The sequence below is a fragment of the Dermacentor silvarum genome, chromosome 9 (genome assembly GCF_013339745.2).
Source record: "Dermacentor silvarum isolate Dsil-2018 chromosome 9, BIME_Dsil_1.4, whole genome shotgun sequence".
Lineage (NCBI taxonomy): Eukaryota > Metazoa > Arthropoda > Arachnida > Ixodida > Ixodidae > Dermacentor > Dermacentor silvarum.
Genome location: NC_051162.1, coordinates 129,769,080 through 129,795,416, shown reverse-complemented (window position 1 = coordinate 129,795,416; position 26,337 = coordinate 129,769,080). Strand labels below are relative to the sequence as shown.

Sequence of the window (26,337 nt, the reverse complement as noted above, 5' to 3'; positions counted from 1 at the left end):
TTCGAGAGCGCTTCTCGTTTCGAACGCGCCTAAGCTAATGAGAAATTTTTTTCAGAGATGCGAGCGCCATCTATCGGTAAAGTTGGAAGATAGGCGTGACAATGGCATATGGCCTCTGAGATGGGAAGATTTCGGAGGCTATGGTAGACAGCTTGTACTGCTTGTCTGTTTCGCTGCAGATCGGCGGACATGGGAAGTAAAAATACAACGCGCTCCTGGCTTCCATCGCGCTGCCTCTCGCATTTTCCGGACACACACACATATTGAATTACTTAGGTGCCCTACCCTACGTATGCGAAATTCAAAGCGTAATGGAATAGCGTCCCGCGCGTAAACTACGCTATCACGCTATACTAAAACTCTCTTTCTGCAAAGTTCGTTTGCGGAACGGTAACGCTATTTTCCTTAACCCCGCTATTACGCTAACTATAAACTAAAACTGTCTAATATTTGCTTTTCCTCCGCTCAGCTCATCACTACCAGCCAGCGTCTTCGTCCCGAATGCGCGTCGGCGACTTGGCAATAGCGAAGGAGGACAACGTGCCGGAGCTGCAGTGGAAACTCGACGAAGTAGCCCAAGTGTTTCCAGGCCGGGACGGCATCGAGAGACATTTCAAGATCGCCTACCCAAACGGCCAGCAAGTCCGGCCGCCGCTACAGCGGTTGTACCCTTTGGAGGCAAACGAGCACACCGCGGCCCTGGGAGGTCCTGGATGTTGAGTCTACGCGGGAAAAGCACTGGCGGGAACACCGCGGCCCTGGGAGGCCCTGGATGTTGAGTCTACGCGGGAAAAGCACTGGCGGGAACACCGCGGCCCTGGGAGGCCCTGGATGTTGAGTCTACGCGGGAAAAGCACTGGCGGGAACACCGCGGCCCTGGGAGGCCCTGGATGTTGAGTCTACGCGGGAAAAGCACTGGCGGGAAACGCCATGCGTGGCACGAGAGAACGAGAAAGAAGAAGGCGACCACGGCAGCAGCGAAAAAAAAGAAAAAGGTGTTCGACAGCAGCGAAAAAAAAAAGGGGGGGGGGGGTGTTCGACCAGGGCAACCGCGGGTGTCGGTCTCTTCTCTGCCAATACAAGGATCAAATCAAGGAGACAAAAGTAATGATGGCAGAAACCATCGAAGATTGTAAAAGTCAGCAATAACTTTCGTGCGTAGCCGGCCGCACATTCGTACACCATCTATGATCATGAAACTTTGTGGGCGCATCTACGGCGAACAACTGGCAATCGGGCCACCAATCACAATTCCGATTGGTACCACGATGCATCCTATCATTTAATCACTAAACCCCCAGCTGAAACTTCTTAGCAATCCCCACTAACCTTAGTACTCTGGCTGCAGCTTCGTTGCAATGACTATCCATCAAGCGCCGACGCTCCTCTGTTTCTGTTGCGGATGGGACGCTATCGCTTTAGTATATTTAAAGATACCACTTGTGTCCCCTTGACACATTGACTCTGGAAGGTTGACCAATAATGGGCACATACCAATGCACATGCGCAGTGCCGCAGTGCCAAAGTTGACTATAATCAAGTGGCACATACCCCGTGACGCAAGATGTCTACTATGCCAGCCAATAGCAAGCTGCCTATTCGGATACACACGCAGTGGCCCATGTTGTCTGCACGGCAAGCAGCAGTCAGCTTATATCTGGTAGTCCAAGCTTGTATAGACAACTCGTGGAACTGAGTATCTGCCCCAGTTTGCTGTGCGAGATCATCCAACTATACAAAGTGACCGACGTAGCTAGAATAAGCTGCCGCATTAATATAATTGCAGCGGTGAAGTATCAAAATCAGAGCACTTATACTGCTGTTTTAAAGAAAATGTAATAAAGGACAAGGGTGAAACTATCTTTAATATACAGATGAGGTTGATTCATGTGTTTCACAATATAAATTATACACAGTGATGAAAATGATGACATGTACAGCTAAACGTACTGAAATAACGCGGCTGATACACAACGGTGTATTTGGTGCGCCACTAGCGGACGCGTCTCTATGGTAGTGTTCATTCAGTTCACCGGTGAAAGCTTACATAGGTGAATCTATGATGTCGCTCATCTTCAGGTACGTCCGAATATGACGTAGGCAGTATTCGTTCAGATCGTCCAACTGCTTGCTGCCGTCAACAGAGTCGAGGCAGACGATCTCATCGCGAACCACGCCGGCGAGTCGCATGAATTCGTTCAGGTCTGCCGTGCTTGTCAAGCTAGCAGCAATCTTGCCCAGCGCCTGCTTCTTGCTTATACCTTGAAAGACGCAAAGTTCTTCTACCAGGATTGGGCAACCGGACATTTTTTCCAGCGCTTCTGCGGTGTCCTTGTTGCAATATCGGACGTCGTTGTTTCCGAAGTCGGCAGACCCAACGACGAAGTACGCGGCCCGAGTCGCAAGGGTGACGTTTCTGCGCACGACGTTCTGTATTCTAAGCTTCTCTTCGACCAGAAGTGGTCCGTTGTGCGTGAGCTGCACCAATGCCAGGTTGTAGTTGTCTTCGAGCTTCGGTTTTGACAATTCGCGGACAAACTCGCCGAAGGCTTCGGGCGAGGGAGGCTCGAGCGTGAATCGGCACAGCCAAGGGCTACGTTGCAGCAGATCGGCCAAGGGAAGCAGGGCCATTCTGGGATTCTGCGGCAGCTTTAAGTTAAGGCTTCTGATGGCCGTGTTATGCAGCACAGCGTCGCAGAACGATGGAGCACACTCGTTCCAGCACCGGCTGCAACAGCCGCGGTCAACCTGGATTACCAGGGATGCCAAGGCGGGCGCTTTACGGATTAGTTTAATGAGTGGCGAGGCAGCTGGCTCGATGATGTCAGTAAGGCAGAGGAAAGAGAAGACTCTCAGCTGCACGCGAGTGACGAGTTGGCACGCGGCCACGTGAGAGAGTGTGCTTTCAAGGTCACAGAAAGACACGTTAGCAAGCTGGCCTACTTCATATTCCGGCAATCCCATTGTGCTTGGATATGCGACGTCGCAAACAATGTCTGCATTAACTCTGTCCACAACTCCCGTCGCAGTAAGGAACTTGCAAAACGCCGAAGCGTTCTGGCCCAGGCGGTGGATCGTGACTCTGCGCAGCGTAGTGTTCTTGGCGACAGACTTTAGGAAAGCGCGGCACTCCAACGTACAGAAGCCGAACATGGAGAATCGCAGCTCATTCAGGGAATCATTTTCCTGCAACAGGGCCTGGATCCAAGGCTTGACGCGATCGGTTTCTTCCGCGTGAATCGTGCCACAACTTAAGCAGCAAAACAATGGAACCGACCAGTGCACAGGACCCTGTATGAAAGCCTCACGGTAGCGTTCATCGACGAAAGCGTAAGTTAGGCTCAAACGCTTTAGGGTCCTGGTAGAGCCTACAAGGTACATAATCGGAGTTGCGAACTCTTCCTTCAGTGTGGACAACTCCAGCTCGAGATGAGTCAGAACCGGGTTCATTGACACGGCCTGGCAGATGGCTCGGACGTCCACCTCTGGCCCGTTCTTTGGAGCAATCATTAGAAGAGCCCTGAGTGAGCGATTCTTCGCTACATACCAAGCAAATGCGGCAGGTCCGATATCTGGCGGTGGGCTGTCACATGAAGCTTGAAGAATCGCTGTCGTGATCGCGAGTAAGGAAATACTTTCGTTTCGATAGAGTCTTTCGAGAAAGTCCTTGGCTCCACCCAGCCCTGTCTTGACTTGGAGCGCGCGAAGCACCTTCAGGGAAGAGCCAGTTCCAAGCAGAGGCCCAAGTTTGGCGAAGTGCTCCGGCGAGTCGATCATTAGGTTCAGTTCCGCCAGGTGCTTCATGGAACGGACAGCCGTGACGAGAGCGTTGTTCACCACTGCCCTTTCCGAGGATTGCAGCAGCGTCAGCGCCGAGATCTTGCCCACACTGCCGCTGAGAGCGCGGCACACGACCTGCTCGTGGCCTCCGAAGACGTCATCGGTGATGGTCACCCTCACGACGCACCTGTGTTGAGTCAGCAGCCAATAGAACAACGTGGCCGCCTGCGCCTTCTCTTCATCCGTGGCCATGTTAGCTGTGGTCATGCCTTCACGTGCTCTGAGGAGCGACAGTGCTGCGCAAGTCCCCTCTCGGAGCTCAAGACCGACGTTTATGAAGAAGCCGTTCCAGGCGGCAGTATCCTTGCAGACATGACACAGCCGGTTTGGACGAGCCGTACACGGTAGTGCGTAGTTCACGCTCAGGCCCGTGTGGCGGCTGCGGACGCCTTTCATGTCGACTAGGGGTAGGGCCATCATATGCTCTTTTTTATAGTGCTTGCATGTCGCTCTTTTAACCGTGACAGATGCATCTTCTTCCCGTTCCCTCTTCGACATATCTCTGGATGTAGAGGATGAGCCTGCGAATATGCGCATTGAAGAAGGGAAAGGCTGCTGTCATAACATATACATGAAATAGCACGTCGTAAAGCACGATTCTCGTCAAAAAACGAGACAACGAAATCAAACACAAACAAAATGAGGCAAGAAAAAAATAAAACAACAAAAACAGTGCTCAATTAATATTCATACTTGAAAAACATCACCACAACAGTTATTCAACGCCTCAAACGCGGTGGCTCAGTTAGCTAAGGCGTTGCGCTGCTGAGCACGAGGTCGCGGGATCGAATCCCGGCCGCGGCGTCCGCATTTCGATGGAGGCGAAATACAAAAAATTACTCCATCTCCCGCTAAAGGGAACCATGTGTGGATGCGAAGCAGAGGGAGATGGTTAGCATGAGCGGGAGATGGCTTCGCGGCAGCGGCCCGAGCGCTCATCGCGGCGCTGCACAGGAGAGAGAATGAGGCGCGCGCGCTCCGTCATTTTCATACCGCGGAACTACCGTGGTGCCCCCAGCGGAGTATGCAGCTGTCGCACCACCTGTTGTGCGCGCCGCTCCGGATTCCTAGAGGAGAGAAATGGGGGGGGGGGCGTAGGAGAGGAGAGGGGACGCGCATGCGCTGTGGGGGTGTGGCACGCGGGCTCCGCTCCGTACAGTAGAGGACTCCTAGAGAGAAAAGGGGGGAGCGTAGGAGAGGAGAGGGGGGGAGGGGACGCGCATGCGCTGTGGGGGTGCGGGACGCCGCGGGAGGAACGGACAAAGCCCCCGCCATAAGCTGCTTCGCATCTAAAACGCCCGTGCGCTTGCGTTGTGGTATACGTTAAAGAACCGCGGGTGGTCAGAATTAATCCGGAGCCTTCCACTGCAGCATGCCTCATAATCAGAACTAAAACTAAATACCCTAAAATTTATAAACATACACATTCGCAATTTTTAAAGACAACGAGCACCTATACTATAAACCTGTTTCGCTTATCTCGACTGTTGTTCGGTTAATGCTTCCATCCGCTTTAAATCCCAGCGCTTTTGGAAAGTGGACGTCACCTAGGCGTCTCGCTCGGTGAATACACATTCGCATTAGGATATGCTGAGTTATCTCAAGATCTTCGCTGCAGCCGACACCTGCCTCATCCAGTTGTGAATATTTTATTCGGTATATTTTTGTCTTCAGACAACCAACTCGAACCTCAAATAGCAAGGCACTGCCTTCTGTGTTATCATACACATTTTGCTTTCTAATTTCTTTTTTTGGCATTCTTGTAAATCTCCATGGTATTTTTTTTGTTCCCAACCTTTGCATTCAAATTACTGTTCTGTTTCTCTCAATTCGTTTTCATGACTCCCGATTGTCTGCCCATAATTTAAATTTCTTTTGTTTATGTATGCACCCCGGCATTTATCTTGACTGACATTGGATACAACTTGTTCTTGAATTGTATCTGAATTTTCCCTTACGTAGATGAGCAGGCCAGATGCTCCATTTTCCGACCGACCTCTCTACATTTTCCAATCATTAAACTACCTCTTTTCTCGTTCTTGAATTGACGTCACGTCATTGCTTGCCTCTTCATTAGAGATCATAATTCCAGATTACTCTATGCTAAACTGAAGGCCTAGATTTATCGCTGTATTGTCACACATATTTGCAAGTCTCTGTAAATCTCTTGCACTGTCCGTCGTCAGTAGCACTGTGTCGTCCACATACATCAGTCTGGGGACCATCTGTTGCACCCTTTGTCCGTTACGGGTGTAAGTTACATCAAAACCTAATTCACTGTTTTCCAATCATCTTTCTATGCTCTTGACATAAAGCGTGAACAACAATGGAAACAGGGAGAATCCTTGTTTCAGTCATCGGTCAATTTCCGCCACTTCGTTGCATTTCCGGCCTTCCCATACAATTTGTACTCGGTTGTCCCTATATAATTCTTTCAGCAGCTCCACGAAATCGTCACCGATGCCCTCTCGCTTGAGAATATCCCACAGCAATTCCTTTTCTACACTGCCGTAAGATCACCTAACATCTAGAAATGCTATCCATGAAGATATTTTCTGAGGTATTGAAATATCATTGCACTAAGTTAACTCAGTGCATATAGACATTAGAACAAAAACATTATCCTCTAAACGTCTGCCTGATCTGAATCCATATTGTGGCTCCCGCAAGACATAGTTTTTTTTTTGCCCGCCCACTTCTATGGCTCTAATGTTATGGCTTGCATTGCCATTCTCACAGACGTTACTGTAACTGGCCTGTACGAGCTCGTTTTATCCTTATCACATTTGCCCTTGTAGATAAGGTTCATACTGCTTTCACGCTACCCAAAGTGGCGCCATCAATACAACGGCATCTTGTGGCGCAGTTTACACAGCGAGGAAACAGCGTCACAGCTACAACTGCAGTCACCTATCATACTCTTCCCATCTGCTGGTGTAAAGCGCCGGTAACGACGTAACCGTTAATATGCAGTCCTTTTCAAGCGAAGCTTGTAAACGCTAGCCTGCGCCGTCGATGTAACGCTAAAAAACCAGCTGCTCTCGGAGCTGCACAAGTGGTCGGCACGCGCTCGTGCCACTGCTCCCGCCTTCGTCGTCGTCGTCTGCTTTCACAGCTGGCTGCGTTGCCGCTAATCATTCCAGCGTAGAATTTCACTTCTCTTCAATCGTCGTAATGGGGAGGCCGCGTTTACGGGGGCATGAGCCATTGCTTAAGGGGGTATGAGCCATTCATTGTCTTAGGTAACGGACAGATTTAATATTGAAGAAATTTCATGGAAATCTATTCAGAATGAATGCGCTCGGGAAAGGGCTCGTCGCTGACGCGCCGATTCTAGCCCGAGGGCTTCCGAAGCCCAGGCGAAACGTCAGCGAAGAGCCGCGGACACTGAGTTGAGGGAGCGCGATGTTGAGGCCAAACGTCAGCGTCGTCTAACCCTCTAGAAACCCGACAACATTGGTGCACGCCGCGGCAACGCTAGAACCAACTTCCCCGGCGCGATGGCCAGGTTTCAACGCGAGTTTCTCAAACGGAACTTCGGGGCCAGCTGCAGTGCGCGTGACCGGTTGTGGTTCGAGCACAACGTGGTACTCGTCAGTGCAATTCGTTCGGAGGAACGCCGAAGAAACACACGACAAGCTTCGCTTACCCCCATTTCCCCGACAGGGGAAGGGCTACGAATGTCTTTCTTATATTCCTGCAATATAAGAACATAAATGTGACATAAAACGCTTCAAACGCGTGGTGGTTGGAGAAATTTCCACAAGCTGTCGCTACGAGCGTTCTTCCTGGCCGGAATACTATGTCTTGGTATTGCGTCACGTGTTGTAGGTACTTCCCTCAACACCATCGTGTCAAATATTACTAAATTTGGAAATTTGACAGTTTCTCCGAAACAAATATCATTAGGGAACTTAATACACTAGCAAGGGGCCTGTGTGGCACGCGTATAACGCGTATAAACCTCTCTAGATGTAACTTCAATGTCATTAAAGGGTACTTGAAGCGGTGTTCGTCGTACGCCTAGACATAGAGGTTATCTCTCAGGATATGTGTTATCACAAGAATTTTGTGTCAGCGAGCTATAATAAAACTGGTACGAGTGGTTAAACGTTACCCTCATACCAATCCACGGCGTTAATTAACCCTCAACATTTACACCGTGCCGCCACGATACGTCCCGCCTCCTTGGCCACAATGTCATGTGGTGACGCAACTGCTGTCTAATTCCCGTTGATTTGAACAGAAAGTATTCCCACGTCTTTTTCCATGACTTGCATTGCTATTCTATATATCACCTAAGTTACGTAACTGATCTAAACGAGCTCGTCTTACTCTTATCACCTTTTCCTTTGTAGATGAGGTCCATTTATTTATTTATTTATTTATTTATTTATTTATTTATTTATTTATTTATTTATTTATTAATTTATTTATACATGTACCTACAGCGCCCTCTAGGGGCATTGTTGTAGGGGGTTTACTACAAAAAATACATAAATGACAGCATGTAATACAGATGAAACAGTTCAACAGCATCCGATATATGGTACGAATACATAGGCAGGACAAATTGCCCTTGACATCAAGAACAGCGGTCTAAAAAAACACACTATGTCAACACATGCTCTTTTAAATGTTCGGGAAAGACTATGAGTGGGGAGCTAACAATCCGCCCCGGGAGGCTATTCCACTCATGTATTGTTCGAGCAAAAAAAAAAAAAAAAAGTGCATTTCCAAACGCGTTTGTTCGGCCCATATATTCGCGTACTTTCAAAGGATGAAATGTAGCTAGGTGACTTTATGTAGTTATGTTTATTGATCCCAGTTTTGTCCTGTAATATGTTATAGAAGAACCATAATGTGACATATTTACGCCTTGATGAAAGTAACAACCATCCTAATGCGTTGACAATTTCGCTTGAGCTTCTCGTGAAGTTGTAATTGCCCGTCACAAACCGGGCGGCACGTTTCCGGACACGCTCCAGTTCATCGATATTTAATTTAGTTGCTGGGCTCCAGGCGGTGCAGGCGTAGTCCAATATTGGGCGTACATATGATACGTAGAGAGTTTCCTTAAGAACAGAAGGTTCTTTCCTGAAATTACGTCGTAGAAAGTTTAAAACGCGACTGGCTGTTGCTGATACCTTATGAACATGGTCATTCCAGGACAGTGTGCTGTTAATGACGACCCCTAGGTACGTATATTCCGTAACAACACGTAGCGGTGTCTGTTCCATGCAGTAATCCGTAAGCAGAGGCTGCTTTTTTTTTTTTTTTTTTGTAACCCTAACGACACTGCACTTTGACACGTTACGCTTCATTTTCTATTGCTACACCACGCTAATACTGAGTCGATGTCTTTTTGCAATTGTTCCGAATCCTCTGTGCATTTAATATCGCGATATATGCAGCAGTCATCTGCATACAACCTGACATGACTGGTCACACCTTCAGCAAGATCACTGACGTAAATAAAAAAAAAAGAAGAAGAAGCGGCTCCAGAACGGAGCCTGGGATGATTGCGCGCCATCAAGAACGGTGCCTTGTTTTCGGCATGAAAGATAGGCTTGTAGCCATGCAAGTGTGTTAGCCGATATGTTAAGGCACGATAATTTTAGCAAAAGGAGCGAATGTGTTACAGTGTCAAAAGCCTCGCTGAAATCGAGAAAAAATACAATCCATTTGGCCACCAGAATTTAACGTTGCGGCGATGTCATGCGTAAATTATATTAGTTGCGTGTCCCAGGAAAATCCTTTTCTAAAACCATGCTGTGTGGGACAGAAAAAGTTGTTAGCCTGAAGGTGGTTTATTAAATTTGTATAAATGATATGCTCAAGGGTTTTATAGGGCGCACATGTTAAAGAAATAGGCCGATAATTGCAAGTGCTTGCTTTGTCACTGCAACCGTGCTGCCATGTCACACCGCGAGATGGAGCCACACGAACGCGGACCGAGGAGCCAAGTGACTTTGATGCGCAAAGGCCGGAGATGGAGAAACCGAGAAATTGGAAAAGTCGAGCAAGTTGTTTATTGCGCCCACGTCAGAAAACCTAAAGAAGCTGTTGCCGCAACACTCTGATAGCCGCGCATGGAGAGGATTCTAGCCTGAAAAACATCCGAGGCACTGCAAGCGAAGGTATTGCAAGAAAAAATGCCACGTTTTTGAAAGAGACGGTGTTATGTACCGAAAGTACCTTGATCGTAGGGGAATCGAGTATGATCAGTTGATCGTGCCTCGGGCATATCGTCAGGATCTGTTGCGTTTGTCACGTGGAAACTCGTGGTCAGGGCACTCAGGTTTTAAGACTAAAGACCGCCCGTTGCATGAGTGCTATTGGCCGGGTTGTTGCCGAGACGTAGATCAATTGGTGCGGACATGCGACGCGTGTCAGCGGACAAATTGAGAGTGCCAATGAAGCTCGTACCCATCATTACGGAGCACTTTCGTCGGCTCGTGGTTGACACAGTGGGCCCACAACCAGCAACGACTTCAGGATCGCGTCATATCTTAGCATTGATTTGTCCCGCGACAAAGTTCCCGGAAGCAGTCCCACTTCCGCCCCCGCCTTTAGCTTTTGAGAAAGCTTGACTGTGTGTCGTTCTCCGAGAGCAGGCTTGTAGAGCTGACTGTTCCGTGACGATGTATTAAACGTTTTGTTACTCGTTACATGGATCGCCTTTCGTCTCGTCCGGGGTCCCTCCTTGCTGGTCGAGCTCCAGACCGCCAGGCCCACGCTACCTCCACGGTCCTGGGTGAACGCACTTTAACAATGGTGTTACAAGGAACCGAGCGGCGCGCCGCTCTTTGATAAGTAAAAACGCGGCCTCTTGCATCGGGCCGATCCCGGAGGTAGTGCACAGCCGCGCCAAAAACACTAAGACTGACCTCAAACGGCAGCTGGAAAATGGGTTTGTGTTTGAGTTTCCGCGTAACAGAATTATGTTTTCTCGTATATCCAAATTATTTTCTCGTATATTCAAATTACAATCCGGCACTATCATATCTGTAGGTTGTGTGTAACTCGTACTTTACGAATTCCATTAGATCAGTAACGCCTATGCGCCAGGCGGAAGGCCTGCATGGGGCCTGCGTAGTTCGCGACGTTTTCATATGGACAACGGGATGTTTTCTTTGCATCAACGGCAAAGTGTTCGATGAGTTATGCAACACCTCAGTTAGGTACTGCCCATTTTTGAAAAACCTTCGCAATACTCTAAACCAGCTAGACGGACGACCTTTCTCGCTGTACAAGATCTTGAGACCATGGCCTCGCATATGAGAGCTGCAGAAGGCCACAAAGTCGCTGCTGCGATTTCTGAAGGCTACCGGACTGAGTGACTGTCTGTGGTACAGAGCAGATAACATCCGCTGCGTCGGTGGCATCAACAATGAACTTTGTCTTCTGTTAATTTTTTTCTTCCCCCACTGCAGGGTAGCCAGCCGCGCGCAGTCCTAGCAGGTGAGGAAGCACTGGTCCCGGTTAACCTCCCCGCCTTTCCTTCTTTCTCAGTTACGTTAGGTAACACCGCTACAGGAAGCGTCAAGTGGAGGGGCTTGGAAACATGCAAGGAACGCCCTGACCACTCTAGCCGCGTAGACGAACTATATAATACTAGAAAACATTTTACACCCTTACGCGTTTTTTTTTCTTTCCATGGGCACTCTTATTCTTATGGTTGTGAAAAATAATTGCACGCGACAGCGACCTCAAAGTACACGTGCGATGAGAAAAGGCGTAGTTGAAAACTGTGTAGTAATTCTGACCACGCATGACGTAATCGGAGCTAAATCTAGCCTTGCGCGCGTTGTTCAGAGATGAGTCACTCGTCAGTACATACGTTTGTCCATCCGAGCAGGAACGGTCGCGTTTGAGAGCACACTATGCCATAGGGGGTATATTTTATCAAACTCAAACTGGTGCTCGTCAGGAATATTAAGGCCTACAAATGTGCAATATTTAGCAAAGATGTCCCCCTAGCTGGGCTATAGCGCCCCGGTTCGCAGGCGTTATCACGGAGCCCGCGCGAAAGCGATCACGTGGGCCACAGCTGCTGCACGGAACACGATTCAGACAGGCGCCTTTCTTTTATGTTTTTGCACTGCTAATGCATCCTTCCCTCCCTCTCCTTTCTTTCTTTTCGTTCCTTAAAAGGGTCCTGAACCTCCCCGTAGTCTCGATAAAAAAAGAAAAAACGGTCCGCGGATAGCATACGATGCTGTGAGCAACTAAGCCAAATTTTGCGTCGTACGCGGCGCTTGGAGCTCACAAGCGGAGTGCAAAATCATCTTTCTCTCAAGCACTTTCTTTCCAAACGCGGCCTTTTCCTCACCCGTTTCGAAGCTGCCAACTGCTTGCATTGTCGTCGCATGCAAGATTCCCACAGACGGTTGCTATTGGCTGATAGCTGGCATGAATGAGGAAGGGTGTTTGGATCAGTGCGCTTCTTCCTTCGGACTATTATTGTGTCTATTTATTGACGATTTAATAAACAGGCTGAAGTAAGCCAAATACCCGCGAAAAATCGAATTTCAATAGGAACTACGTACTTCCAGAAGAAGTTGACTATCATCTGCTAACACTCGACTGCCCGCCTAGAATTTAAATTTAGCCACACTGCTTATCAGTGACGTAGCCGTCGGGTCTCCCTAATTTCGATTAGCTGTGCACACTCAACATTCGACTGAAACAAGTTGTCTGCTTCCCGAATTGCAGACGTTGCATTTCGCGACTTCGATAAAAATGTGTTTCAGGGTCCCTTTAACCCCCTTTACTCTGCTAGGGTAGCGACTGAATGCGCGTCTGTCTTCTTTTTTTTTTCTTCTTTTTTCTTGATAACAACTTAGGATATTATTGATATAAGCGCGAAGAAGACACGGACGGAGGCGGAAGAAGACAGGACGAGCGCTATCCATTCGCGCCCAACTATCCATTCTTATGCAAACAACTTAGGAGCACGAGCAAATACGATCACATACACGCACTCACGCCAACACCCAAAAAAAAAGACCCCCCCCCCCCCCCCCCCCCCACCTTTCACACACGCGCTTCTGGTTTAACTCCCTGCCCTTTCTCTCTCCTTCTCCTTTTCCGCAAGTTCCGAGCGGAACAAATCACTTGCTGAGCTCGAGCTGCAAGCATAGCCAACTGCTTCTATCACCTCGCGATAAATCACTACTCAAGATACGGGCGAAAGAAGAGCGCTAATCGGCCAGGGAGAATCCGCTTCGCTTCGCGCAGTCACACCGCAACAGTGAATCATCCCCCCCACATACAAAAAGATGTCATTAAATGACTCATGCCTTAAGTTCTCAAGCGCGGAGTCTTTATTAGAGCTGTCTCGGACATCGGCGTCTTACAATGGGTGCACGTATACCTTCGCATTGTCATTGCACATGAGATTTGCGAGCGCCTAACACTCAGATATTGTTGGCGTAAAATTATTAACTGTACTTTTGTTAATAGAAAGTAAAATAAGTTAGAAGCTGTTAGGATAACACATTATCGCGCTTGGAATGATTACACTGAATAAACGAGGAGAGTAAGCGGACAAGCCAACGTCACGTGTTTGACAAGCGAGCATTGCTGGTGGTTTTTTCTTCATGCCGCACTGATCGACCTCGCAAGAAAGTTCCGAAACAGCTCGGAATATCGTAAAATTGCACGCGCGAAGCCGCAAGCAAAATAGCGCCAAGTGAAACGGGTGGTCGACCCCCATGCCTTCTAAAAGGTCAATGAATCATCCACCCCCCAAAAGTTGTATGGCCGTCAGTGAACCCTCGGTCGTGTGAAGGTGCATAGGCTGTTGCTTCGAGCAGCAAAGAAAAAGTAACAAAGCCTTTTTCGCAATATAAATTATGCTTAGTGGACACAAACATATTTTAGGTTTAGTGGCCGCAACGATTCTCTCTTATTCCCGCACCTCCACCATTTGCCGGAAAGTTTGGTAGACAGTGCGTTCCGCACTATCTTTTTACATTGTCCTGGCTACATATTATTTTACACCGATACAACGTGCTTCAGCGCGAAGGAAAACGAAAGGCCAGAAAGACACAAACGAGCCGCTCATCTTGGCTTTCCGTGTCTTTTGCGCACGACAACCGTCGTCGGACTTCAAGACTGTAGCAGCTTAAAATTTAACAAACACGCGCTTCAAGGAGCAGCTCGAGGCATACCAATCAGAAATAACCAGCAACGTCCGCAGGAGAAGCCGACAATGCGTTAAGGTGCGTTAGGGCTAAGTATGACCGGAATCCTTTAATACTAATACCTTAAATATAGAAGGACTCTGGTATGACGGTGACTCAACGCTCACCAGTATGAGACAGTATACAGAGTCGTTCAACTGTCAACCACACCTCACTAAACCTGAGAATTGACTCGTTCAGCGACTACAGGGAAACGTATACCGAAAGGAAAGAAACACTCGCTTACCGTGACAGTAGAGGTGGACCGTGGATGAGCTTCGACGATGTGCGTCTGCGGTGCCACTTCTACATCGGTATCCCGTCGGACACTGCGACGCCGACGGATAAGGCCGGTGTCACTGGCTGTCAGCGCGGAGAGTTCTGAGCGAGTACTGGACAACGGGTGGAAACAAGACGACTCAACGACACCATGTGAATCATGGCGAGGAGGAAAGCTCACTGGGGGCGTGGAGGGGGCGTGTCGCGCAGATATGCTTGTTTCCGGATTCTTAGACCGATATGCGCCGTGGCTTCTCCATGCAGATTCGGCTGAAAGAGGCACCGCTTGAGCAGCTCGAGTGTCAGTGAGTTGGTGTGCAGATAATAATGAAAGGGGAAAGGAAAGAAAAAAAAACGACCTGACAAAGTCATGGCGTCTTCTCCGAAATGCCAAGCTTTCCGAGGCGACTTATCGGTATGCAGAAACACGATTATTATTTTGAACTGACAGGGTGAAAACGCGGGGCGTCCGGTTTGGGCGAGCGCTTTTCTGTAGGGAGTGAACGAGAAGGGGGTAACGAGGGGACCGATTTGGTTTAGTCACAGTCGTATAAAACCAAGAGAAAATAAAACCAAGGGGGAGCTCACAAGTACTGGCTAAAAGTAGCTTGACAAATGTGGTGATCTCCGCGGCACAAATGACCATTCACAACAATATCTTAAAAGGCCCCTCACCAGATCTGGCCATTTTGAACTGGCAAGCGCAGTGCATAGAATGCACGCTCACGATTGTGTCTGCTAGGAACAGTGGCGTAGCCAGAAATTTTGTTCGGGGGGGGGGGGGGGGGGGGCTCAAGTTGCAGCGCGGCCTCCTCCGTATAGAAGTTGTCGAGGCATCAAATACATGAATAATAACTACATTGCCATTGCCAATGCCATTGTATATTAGATCCTGCAACGAATTATTGAACGCTACACACTGTGAAGACAAGTACAATATGTATTTTTTCATACAAGAATACGTTCGTATGTCCCAAAAATTGTCGGCAGAAATAACTGATATCAATGCTTCCGCGTTTTGTTTTTTCTATTTAATAAGTAAACAAAATACCACGCGAACTTTAGAACTCTATCAGTTCCAAACGAGCAAAGGAGTACATGCAGCTGATATGACAAACGTAAAGGCCATAAAATGAACAAGTTGAGCACAAATATTTTGATGAACCTTTGTTATTCAACAACCTTGTTTACATTTTTGTACATATGCAAGGGCCAGGGAAAAACCTCAATGACGCTGTCCTTCGTTGCAATGGATTGCGCAGGAGCAGATGTTACCGGTCATATACTGTAATTGCACCGAAATTATAGTCGCAAGAGTGAGTACATATAAAAAGCAGGAGTTCTGCAAAATATACATTAGAAATGCAAAGATAGAATGGAATATACAAATGCGAAGATAAAGAGCAAGAACGTGTCGCTGGAAACCAAGTTCGCTGCTTGTATACACAAAACCTCGCAACAAGATATTTAAATATACGAATAAATCTGCAATAAATCTACGTATCTAAGGAAACGTCACTTTATATGTTGCGTCAAGCAAGACAAATAAACATGTTGCGCAGTCACAGATAGTAAACTTCATGCATACGAGTACAAAGACAGACGATCCAGGCAGGAACAAAACTATGATAACAGAATTCGTGATATGCATTTGGGCCATGCTGCGGTCGCGGCAGCACCATGTAGCTAGAATAATAGAAAAGGAATTCAGAAATCAATACGAAAATGCGTATTTTAACTGCCTGCACAGCGGCAACGATTATTCTGCACCCAAAATTAAAGAAGGGTATTGCTTCGTTTCAAAAAAGAAGTAAAGGCATGTAGCTAAAAAGGAAAGAAAAGGACAAACGAAAGCCACAGATGATGCTGCAAGTTGATTTACCCAACATCCGAGTGCGTTTTTGGGAAACGCCGCGTGTGCCGGGCTTTCAATGAGCAAGGTCGGTCAAATTGATGTCCCCGTAATTTTTGTATTCGCATGATAATTTTGATAACCATGTTGTTACAATAAATGGTGAAAATTTCTGTGGTTTTAAAAGCTAATGAACAGTCATACATTTTCATAATTATGAGATTATATAGGAACGTGAAGGAACAGATATTTTACATGCATTGATTTTTGCTGCTTGGCTATCTAAACGATAAACTTCACTCGGCGGGGAAGTTTAGCGAAGCGTTCAGTAACTTCGGACACGTTGATGGCGACGTCTCTGTGGGCGTATAGAAGCGCCAGCATAACCATGCGTTCCTCATACATTGCTTCAGATATCGTTTCCTCAGCACCACGCTCGACAAGATAGAGAGCCGTCCCCTTACGGAAGCCAGAATTCTGGGTCCCTGGTCCCAGTCGACGTCAGAACGAACTGCTTTAAAAGCGCTCGTACGCTTTTTAAGATAAGCAGGACTTAGTGAAAAACTATAGAATGTGCTGACTGATACGTTTCTTTTTCTTTTTAATGTTCTCTTGTTTTCTAATTTTTTCTGCCCTTACCCCATCCCCCTGTGCAGAGTAGCCAACCGGACACTTAACCTGGTTAACCTCTCTGCCTTTCACCTCTTATTTTCTTTCTTTCCTTCCTTCCTTTCTTCATTCGATATCGTTGACGTCTTTGTTTAGGTACCTTGCACAAACAGTAAGCTGTTCGAATCCAGCAATATCCGTCGTTTCGTCAGCAAGTACGGAGAAGCAGCCTGCAGTGTTCACTTTTGCATCTAGGCTTTCTTTGATAATTTCACCACAAATTCTTATAATTTGGTTTTGTACATCTGGTTTAAATCTCCACAATCAGCTCGCCCCCATGCGAAGAAGCGCTCTGGAAATACCAGTATTTTCAGCGGGGGCTTTGCTTAAATCCATAGGACCAGTGTCCCTATCGCCACGGAGAGCCAGACCTTGTCACCCGCAAAAAAGAACTGTCTCAAATTTAATAGGCCATGAACTTTCTTCTGTTTTCTCTTATTTTAATTTGCCTGCCCTGGTCCAGCTGATCGATCACATTGGGCGCGCTTCCTGAAAATGTTTGGAGAAAGTTATCAGATGCCAGCTGGCAGCTGACAGTCACGGTGATATTTAATATTTTCGTGTGTGTGGAAGATTGCGAGTGCGTGCTTCCATTTCTGGAACGGCTTGGATATGCGCGTTCGAGTGCGCGCATGTTGGCCCAAGTTCATAAGAAGTTCATACCCACAAAGTTCCAGAATTAAAAATCAGAACCACGCCTTTGGAAGTGTCAGTGCACCTTTCGCGTCAAAAGTTTATGAGAACTTCATACCCATCAAGTTTCGGAATTGAAATCCATGCGCTCCGTAGATTCCGGGGCCGATGCAAGATGCCGCGACGCGCCCGCTCACTATCGAAAAGCCCTTGAAACTTTGTGCTCGGCTGGGGCTCCTTACGTTTATGCGACTCCAGGTGCATGGGCGTTGCCACGAAATCCAGCCCGAGTTCGCAATTTGCTCGCCGAAATGTCTTTTCGAGCGTCAAAAAGACATTGTAGACAAAATGCACAATGATTCCCGGCGCCGGTGGTTATTTTGGTCGACGGTACACGACAGCACGAAAAAATTTCAGGGGGGGGGAGGGGGGCTGAAGCCCCCCCCCCCCCCCCCCCCCCCCCTTGGCTACGCGCCTGGCTAGGAAGTATATCGCTATGCGCCGCGGAATTAGCTGAAACTTCAAACTACATGCCGTTTGCCCTTCTCTTCGCGGGCGCCGCGCACCAAGGGGGGGGGGGGGGGGGGGAGGGGATTATGACGTATATCAGCAAGTGCGCCTCCGTACGTGTATATGCTGTGACGTCGCTCATACTGACGCGTGGCACTTCGAGAATTATTCAAGGCAACCTCTGTTATTTGTGTATTCGGTCGCTTCGGTCGACGAATTAAAGTTTACAGAAATAATAAAACGCACAAACCGAATGTCTGCGTGTTTTCTGTTTTACTTACTGAACGTCGCGCGGTCGCTCGCGCTGAGAGCGAAACTGTGTAATTTTCTACCGTGTTCCAGCGCGCGATTGTGCTCGTGATGCGCTTGCGTCTGCCTCAGTGTTCGTGTAGCACTGACTTATACGGCCAGTCAGGTGTTCTCGTCACCACCTCAAGGCCTACGCACTCCGATCTATCACGTCATCCTACCTGGCCCGACTGCCATAGAATCTAATGGGGATGCTCCCGTGTAAGCAACGGTGATTTTGACGTCACCGCTTTCGTCACGCCAGCCTTGGCAATGGAAAGCATAACGTCGTAGAACGGAGTGCGTAGGCCTTGTGCTATCTAGGTGGTGTTGGCACAGCGCACAAAATCGTGTGCTGCACGAAACGAGACAAAAACGCAGCAGCTCGCGCGCGCGACCGTCAGCGGAAGTGCGCCGCGCAGGAAAAAAAAAAAAAAAAGCGAGCGAAAAAAAAAAAAATCAGAGCCCTTCCACTACTGTGGTGGGTCTGCTATAGTGAATTTATATATTATCATTATTGACTATATTGAGCGTCTTCGGCATGTTCGTCAAAGAGCAAGGACACCGGCGTCTTGTTTTCGCCCGGCGCGATGGCCAAGTAGTGCGTTTGCTGCGCCAAGTCCGCCCCATTGTCATAGACCAGCGTACGAGCCACAACGTAAATTCATAGCCGCGGCACACTGCACGGCAGCGTCAGGATCCTGTGAGATAGCTCCCGCTCATGCTCTCGGCGGCTCATACCCACATATCCAACGCGGGTATGAGCCACACGTGATTTCTTTCTTACCGTCCTTCCTTCCTTCTTTCTTTGTTTATCTCTTTTTTTTCTTGTCCTTGGCTCATACCCACATATCGAGATTTTATTATCGTTAATCGTGACGTATCTGACAAGCACGTGATGTCACGACCTATCACTCATCTTAGTCATCCGTTTTGACACCTGTGCTAAGGCACAACTGGCGGGAAACCGCCACGCACATGGAGCTGAAATGCTGATGACTATAGTTTTTTTTTTTTTTTTTTTCTGTACAAGCGGACACGATCCTGGGGGAACTAACCCGTAACAACTTCACTGTAAAAAAAAAAAAAAAAAAAAAAAGAAGAAAGAAAACAAGACAAGAAAAGAAAAAAAAAACGGAGAAGGCAGCGCCCATGATACATGCGTCACACGATTCTCCAGCTTCGGTATGGGCATAGTCTCTCAATACTTTTTGAAAAGCTATAAAGGGACTATGGCATGGGAGAACGCATGGAAGGAATTTCGCTTGCAGAAGCTAGACGGGGCAAGTGGAGAGAGTGTCCTTGTTGGCGGTGACGCTTGCCACCCTGAAATCGTGGGCTCGCCAGCACTGAAATTTTTCTATCTCGGCTATTAACGAATCAATTAAAAAAAATACTTGCTGTAGAACGCTCCCAGGAGGGCACGTAACAATCTCCAGTAATTCGCTATGTGGCCTCGGGAGGGGCCCTATGACATGCAAGGCGTTTTCCTCAATCCAAAACGCTCAATGTGCTGCATTTCTATTTCGAAGTTCGGCCCCCCTCAGGGAAGAAGGGCGGACAGAAAGGCTTGAAGAGTATTACTCTGAAAATTCAATATTGTGATTGTTCCCCCACACCTGCCCACCGAGAAGGAATATACTGTCGTTATTGATTGGCCCTTACTGTCGAGGAATCTTAGCAGAGAAGAGAGGTTTGGGAGTGGTAGAAGAGAAGCTGTCGAATGCAGTGGCGTAGCCAGAAATTTATTGGGGGGGTAGTTGGCGCTGGAAACTACCACTCCTCCCCCTCCTATACCTCTCTCTCTCTCTCTCTCTCTCTCTCTATATATATATATATATATGCTATGTCATCATTATGCTATGTTTAAATTTGATCATAACAAAATCTAACACTTCGTCTACGAATTGATGCATTTATATAACGTATGTCGATGACCTAGCTGGTACATGGCTTTTAAAAACGAACAGCCCTAACAACGGGGCCAAACAAAAACAAGACAGCGCACTATGTGTGTGTCTTGTTGTTTGCAGGCCAGACTTGACGGTTGCAGCCCAAATATTCTAGTGAGTGGTACGGCTACGTACGGACGAGGAAGGGTACTATTTTGCAAGTCGCATATCACTCAATCGCGCTTTCAGCGTTGTGGGCATGCTATATTATTCTAGATTTAAAAATAGAGGAACGAAGCTTCGCGCTAGAACTTCGACAGCATCATATGATGTCAGTTTCACTCACTTTCGGTGACCTCCGTCTGACTTGTTTGAAGAGATGTTTGGAAGTAACTCGCGACCATTGTATTGCAGTCATTACGCGACGCATATTGTTATTTTATCACACTCGCGGATAAGTCAAACATGGCTGCTTCCTGTTTAGAAGCCTTTGTGAATATTACGTTGTCCGTAGTTCGCAGTAAAATAAGGGCCAGTAGCTCCAAGAGATTCGGAAGTGTCGTGTCTCCTGACACCCATCTATTCTGAAAATTGCCGAGACAGTTAGTTAGGACGGGCACTCCGCAGCAAGCAGCACGTTACTACGGGGTAGGTGAGCCTCAGCTATGCGACTGGCCACGGCCATCTGGTGTTGAGCGATCGGGCAGTGACGAGACGCTCACTCTATGTCCATAATCCGCTGATTTCGCGGCGGACGCCTTTTATGCGCGACTCCCCTCCCCCCTCGTCGAATCCATCACCCCACTCCCCGTCTTAAAATTCTTTTTCTTTAGTCATTGTCGCACTCTGAACATTCACCGGATTGTTGAACGGCGCGGCGGCCCCTAGCATTCTTATATTTCTGTTTCTGCGTGGACTTCGAGGCCATTCGTCCAACTGCCCTCCGACCTGTGTGTTGTGGCCGCTTCTTAGCTTCCCTGGCCCAGCACCCCAATCCTTTATATATTTTGCCGTGCGCAAATCAGCGTAGCTGTAGGTCTTTCTTGTCCCGTTTATTGCCTTGTTTTCATTCCTAACAGCGTGTACAAACTAGCCTAAGAGCAAGCTCTTCTCAAGTTTATTAACATAATAAAGTCAGGCACAAGATAAATAAAAAGAAGGAAGGGGGGGGGGGGGTGCTTATTATGCGTTTCCTAGACAAGCAAGTCGCAGTATTCTCGGAATGCTATTCTTCCGCGCAGCGTGGTCGGCCATTCGCGGTCAAATATCAGAAACGAGAAGCTATTCGACGACACAAAGGCCTGGTGGCTCAGAGCAACGATGCCCCCAAGTTCTATGCACGTGCTCGTCCCATCTTTATCTGTGTGTGGAGGTCCCCCCTCACGATCCGGAATGAGGTACAGGCCGCAATGTTCCGTGCTGGGGGAGGGTAGCGCCCCCATGACAACCCCTCCCTCCCCCTTCGGACCGCCGCTAGCGCTCGCCTTGCTTTAACATTCAAGCTTTCCCTTTCATTCATGTCGCTCTTTTGGAGCCCACCTCGTGAAACTTTCTGTTCCGCGTGTAAGGAGAGGGGGGGGTTCTGTTAAAGCAAGGCGAGCGCTAGCGGCGGTCCGAAGGGGGAGGGAGGGGTTGTCATGGGGGCGATACCCACCCCCAGCTTTAGCCGGGACCGCTGCGGATAGTGCATTGTACGAAGTACCACTTGTCAATTGTTAAAGAGTGCCCGTGAAATAATTGTTAACGTACCTAAGAGAATCTTTTAGAGTAAAAAGCCACTCTCACGAAACACTCTTTTACAAGAATTTCATAGCACCGCGCTGTATATACAGGGTGTTTCAGTAAACATTCAAAATGTTTTAAAAGTTGCCTGCGGCAGACAGTACAATTCTAGTTTATGAGCTGGTCTGCTCGAAGAGCCGAACATTGCTTGCACAAAAAAATTGAATTGCATAATTGACTAATTAACAGACATTATCTAATTATGTTTTGAACTAATTACTTCATGGCCCATATTGCAATTGAGAAATTCTGGCCGTGGAGTTCGTGCGGAGGATCCACTTGGAACGAATTCTCAGGATGGCACCAGTTTCGGGATTCTAATTCCCGAACTTTGCAGAGAAATGCATTGGCGTTCCAGTTACTTTCTTAACAAAACGTCTTTTTATGCATTGAAGCACAAAAGTAACAGAAACGCCAATGCATTTTCCTGCAAAGTTCGAAACTGGTGTCGTCCTGAGAATTCGTTCCAACTGGATCCGCCTTGCGAACTCCACGGCTAGAACTTGTAAATTGCAATATGGGCCATGCGGTAATTAGCTAAAAATTTAATCCGAAGGTTTCTGTTAATTAGTCGACTATGCATTTCAATTTATTGTGCAAGTAATGTCCGCCTCTTCAAGTAGACCAGCTCATAAACTAGAATTGTGCTATCTGCCACAGGCAACCTTTAAGAATTTTTGAAAGTGTTCGCTGAAACATCCGATATATAAGTACATGTTTTTTTAACAAAACCTGCCTCTCAAGGCTCCGGTATTCGCCCACAGCTTCTGATCCGTGCTCACCCCGCCTTTTTCACGCCCCACAGAATTCTCCGGTGATGTCACGTTCGTTTGGTTAGAACCACGTGTTCCAGCGTCTCTTTCCGGCGAGTTCCTTGTATTTTCTTATTTTTTTTTCTCGTTATAGCCGCTTTAACATGAACCCGATAAAGTCGGGTCGAAAACGGGTCATCGTAAACGCTAGCGGGTCGGGCCAAAATCTCTTAGATGGCGATGTTGATCAGGCCACACAGACACAAAAGGCCTTCATGGTGGCCAGGCCATGGTCGTCATTTAACTATATATCTCGATCGTTCCCTTTCCCCCCCAAGGCTCTCGAGCAGAAGGGCAGCAGCGTCTCTTGGTTTCAGTAAAGTTAGGGTGACTTTTCACCGAAGAAGCGCAAAACCAAACTACGAGCACACAGCGAAAAAGCAAATAAATAAAAAATTAAAAAAAAAAACGTGCACCGCGAACGAGCAACATGGAGTGCCGTCCCAACAAACATGCGTGTTCATTAACGTGAGCTTCAAATCCAAGAAACGAATGCAACTTCGCGTGTGAGCGGCCAACTGACAATTGCATTCGTTTCTTGGATTTGAAGCTCACGTTAATGAACACGCATGTTTGTTGGGAATACCAGCCAAGGTTGTAGAAGCAGTTGATACCGTATGACAGTGCCCACTCCAAATTAATAAAAAGAGGAGTTGCAATGACGTGTCTAAAGAAAGCTTTAAATAAATCTTGCATTCACAAAGTAAAAAAGCAGCTTTAAGAACCAGGTTACAAGGCTCAGCCAAGCCGGTTTCCCGTCTTATTTGGTTAATAGCGCCTGCGATAAGCTTCTTCAAAAGATTAAACATGTAAGAGAGGGATTCGACAAAGAAAAACCAGCTGAAAGGAAATAAAATGAAATGAAATGAAATACTGGCACAAGGTGTCCCACAACCTCAAGAAAGTTGCGCAGAGGCACAATGTTATTGTCTTTAGTGCGCCATGTAAACTGGCAAAATTTTGCCCGATAGTGACCAAAGCAAAATTTGACCCCTGCCCTAACAAACATGCTGCGCAATACACGCGTTGGACCAGAAATGTTGTGTATGAAATCCGCCTAAGCTGCAAACAGGTATATATTGGGCAAACGGGGCGATGTTACAATGAAAGGGCGCGAGAGCACAACTGGGCCGTTAATAACAATGCGGGATGTCATTTGGCTGAACATTGTAAGCGTCACAAATGCAGTCCGAATCTTTATGGTACCAAGTTTCTGGCACGTTCCGGAGATAGACTCGAATTTAAGGGAGATTTTGGAAGCTCTTTACATCGCGAGGGCCGGGGGCACGTGCATTAGCTGCCCGTCAGTGGCACTTGCCGACAAAGAGATCGTCTTTTTGATGCGATAGAGTGTTCATGACGTCACGGTGGTGCAATTCATGTTCATGTATATAACCCTTGTTTCTTCAAATAAAATGTTAGTTGGAAGTTAGCGTCTGTCTGTTGTACCTGTCTTCTTTTCGTCCTGGTCTCTCTCGCGCTGTGTTTTTTTTTTTTTTTTTTTTCCCCTTGAAGAAGGTATTAGACAACTACGCAAGGTTCGTAGTTTTATCGGTCGCATAAGTTGCAGCATAGCCTCCTCGATAACTCTAAGTTTATCGAGGAGGCTATGGTTGCAGTCATGGAGGAAGGAAAAAACTGAGGAGGGGCCCTGACGTCACTCTTTGTGAAGCCAAGTTACGCCGGAAGTTGGCGTTACTCCGCCATCATGTCGTGGAAGATTCTCCTCTCTTGTTTACATTTCTCGCGAAACCACGCCACGCTTGCGCGCAACCGGGCTGCTCGGGAGTACGTGCTCCGCAGCGACCGAAAGATGTAATCGCGATGTGTCATCGCATTACTGTTGTCGACGTCATGTTGAAAGAAGTTCATAATGAACTTAAAGGAGTACTGACGCAAATATTTGAAGTCGAGATAACTCGCGAGATCGATTTAAGTGGACACACACACATCGTCTGCAAAATATCAGCGGCGAATATAGCTTAATTTTTAGAACATATTTAAAATCAATTTTAAAAGTACGTGCGCGCACCCACCCGCAAAGCGCAGCACCTCGCGACATTGACATCAAGGAAGGATTGTAAATAACCAAAAGTCACGAGTTTGCGCTGCCGTCGGGGCGGAGCCATTTCTCTATGGCGGGGCCGCCGAGCAAGTTTCTCGCCACTCCGGATCGTCCCGGTATTCTAGCCACTGTAGTACCGGTGCTTTTTTTCTCCCTGGTCGAGACGCTGGCCTCGTTCGCCGCTGACGGCAGCACAAAAATCGGCTCAATTGTTTCTGACACGAGATAACTCTTAAAGTGACCTCGAAAGTGTCAGTTTGCGAAAGTGTGCATGTTATGAAACGTTGTGCGATATGGTTAGTCGTTGGCGCAGTAGCGCACCCAGGATCTTTGCCAGGGGGGGGGGGGGGGGGGGTTGACAGTTTGCCTTAGTTTGCCAATACCATCTAAACAGCACTAATTTCAATTTCAAAATGCGCTTTTTGCGCAAGTTTGCGAATGTGCAGACGATTGCGCGTCTTACATCTTAGTTGCAGCACTGAAATGCGCAAGGAAAGACAAGCGGTTAAACAAAAGGGGGGTTAACTCGGCCTCGGGGGGGGGGGGGGGGGGGGGCAGGTTACACCCCCCCCCCCCCCCCGCGTCGGTGCGCCACTGCGTTGGCGTGATTTTGGCTCGCAAGCGGTCAGCGCAGCCGCTGCAGCAATCGTCTCTACGAAGCGGCTCGCCTTGCTAACGTGTTTTCTCATCGCTATACCAACGCTGTCGGCAAAACTAATTGTACTGTCAGTTATGAGCGTCATAAATGTGCAGACGTTGATTGTGTTGAAGAAAAAATGTCACAGTTTTGCCCTAAGGGCGAAGCAATGAATGCGATAGCAACACAGCAATGTCATACGAAGTAAGGTGAGCGGCTTTGGTAGCAATATGAATTGTAGTAAACATGAGCTGATTAAGTAAGCAGGTGTGCTGCGGCGTAAGTAGACCGACATGAAGAGAGATTCGATGACCACGAGAAGGCGCGTGTGAAACGGTGGTGTTGATGAGAAGCGCTTCCCGTGGGCAGCGCGTGCGAAGGGACACACCTGTAGCGCTGCACTGCCGATCCGGGCAGCATTGCGTGTGTAGCGTGCGTTGGAAAATGTGGCCCGACTATTACGAACTGAATGAACAAGCGTGGTGTGAGCGCGCACAAACACGAAGAGATCACACTGAATGACAGCAGACAACGACTGTCAAAACGCTGGCAGCAAGCATACGCCGCAGCGGGCGAAGGTACGTGCGGTCTATCGCTTCAACGGAAACTGAGCGGCGAATGCACTTAAAGGTCAGAGCCGTGTGGAGATAAGAGACGGTGCGAGCGAGCGACGAGCGCGGTTGTTGGCAGAGAAGTGCCCCCCCCCCCCCCCCCCCCCCCTTGCTCCCTCCGGCGCTGGCTTCCTGCTTCCTTGCTTGCGCGTGGGAGATTGAGTGCGTTCGCTCTCCGTGATAGCGCGCGTCTCCGCACGCTTCCTCTCGGGCATACGGCGCGCGGCGAAGATTTTATCTATAGGGAACGTCACGGCGACGGCGACGACGACGGCGA

General features: G+C 48.0%; 1 protein-coding gene across 3 annotated transcripts in view; it reads right to left on the bottom strand.

Moving 5' to 3' along the window:
• Positions 1-1,857: 1,857 nt before the first annotated feature.
• LOC125939999 (uncharacterized) overlaps positions 1,858-26,337 on the bottom strand; it is a 58,005-nt gene continuing 33,525 nt past the window's right edge. For 2 of the 3 annotated variants that reach the window (XM_049655646.1, XM_049655647.1), the window contains one exon: positions 1,858-4,361. In XM_049655646.1, coding sequence (XP_049511603.1) covers positions 2,044-4,338 — 2,295 coding nt within the window. In that variant the 5' untranslated portion in view covers positions 4,339-4,361 and the 3' untranslated portion in view covers positions 1,858-2,043. Of the gene's footprint in view, positions 4,362-14,277; positions 14,405-26,337 lie in introns of those variants that run through there. The other variant, XM_049655648.1, reaches the window with a different exon arrangement.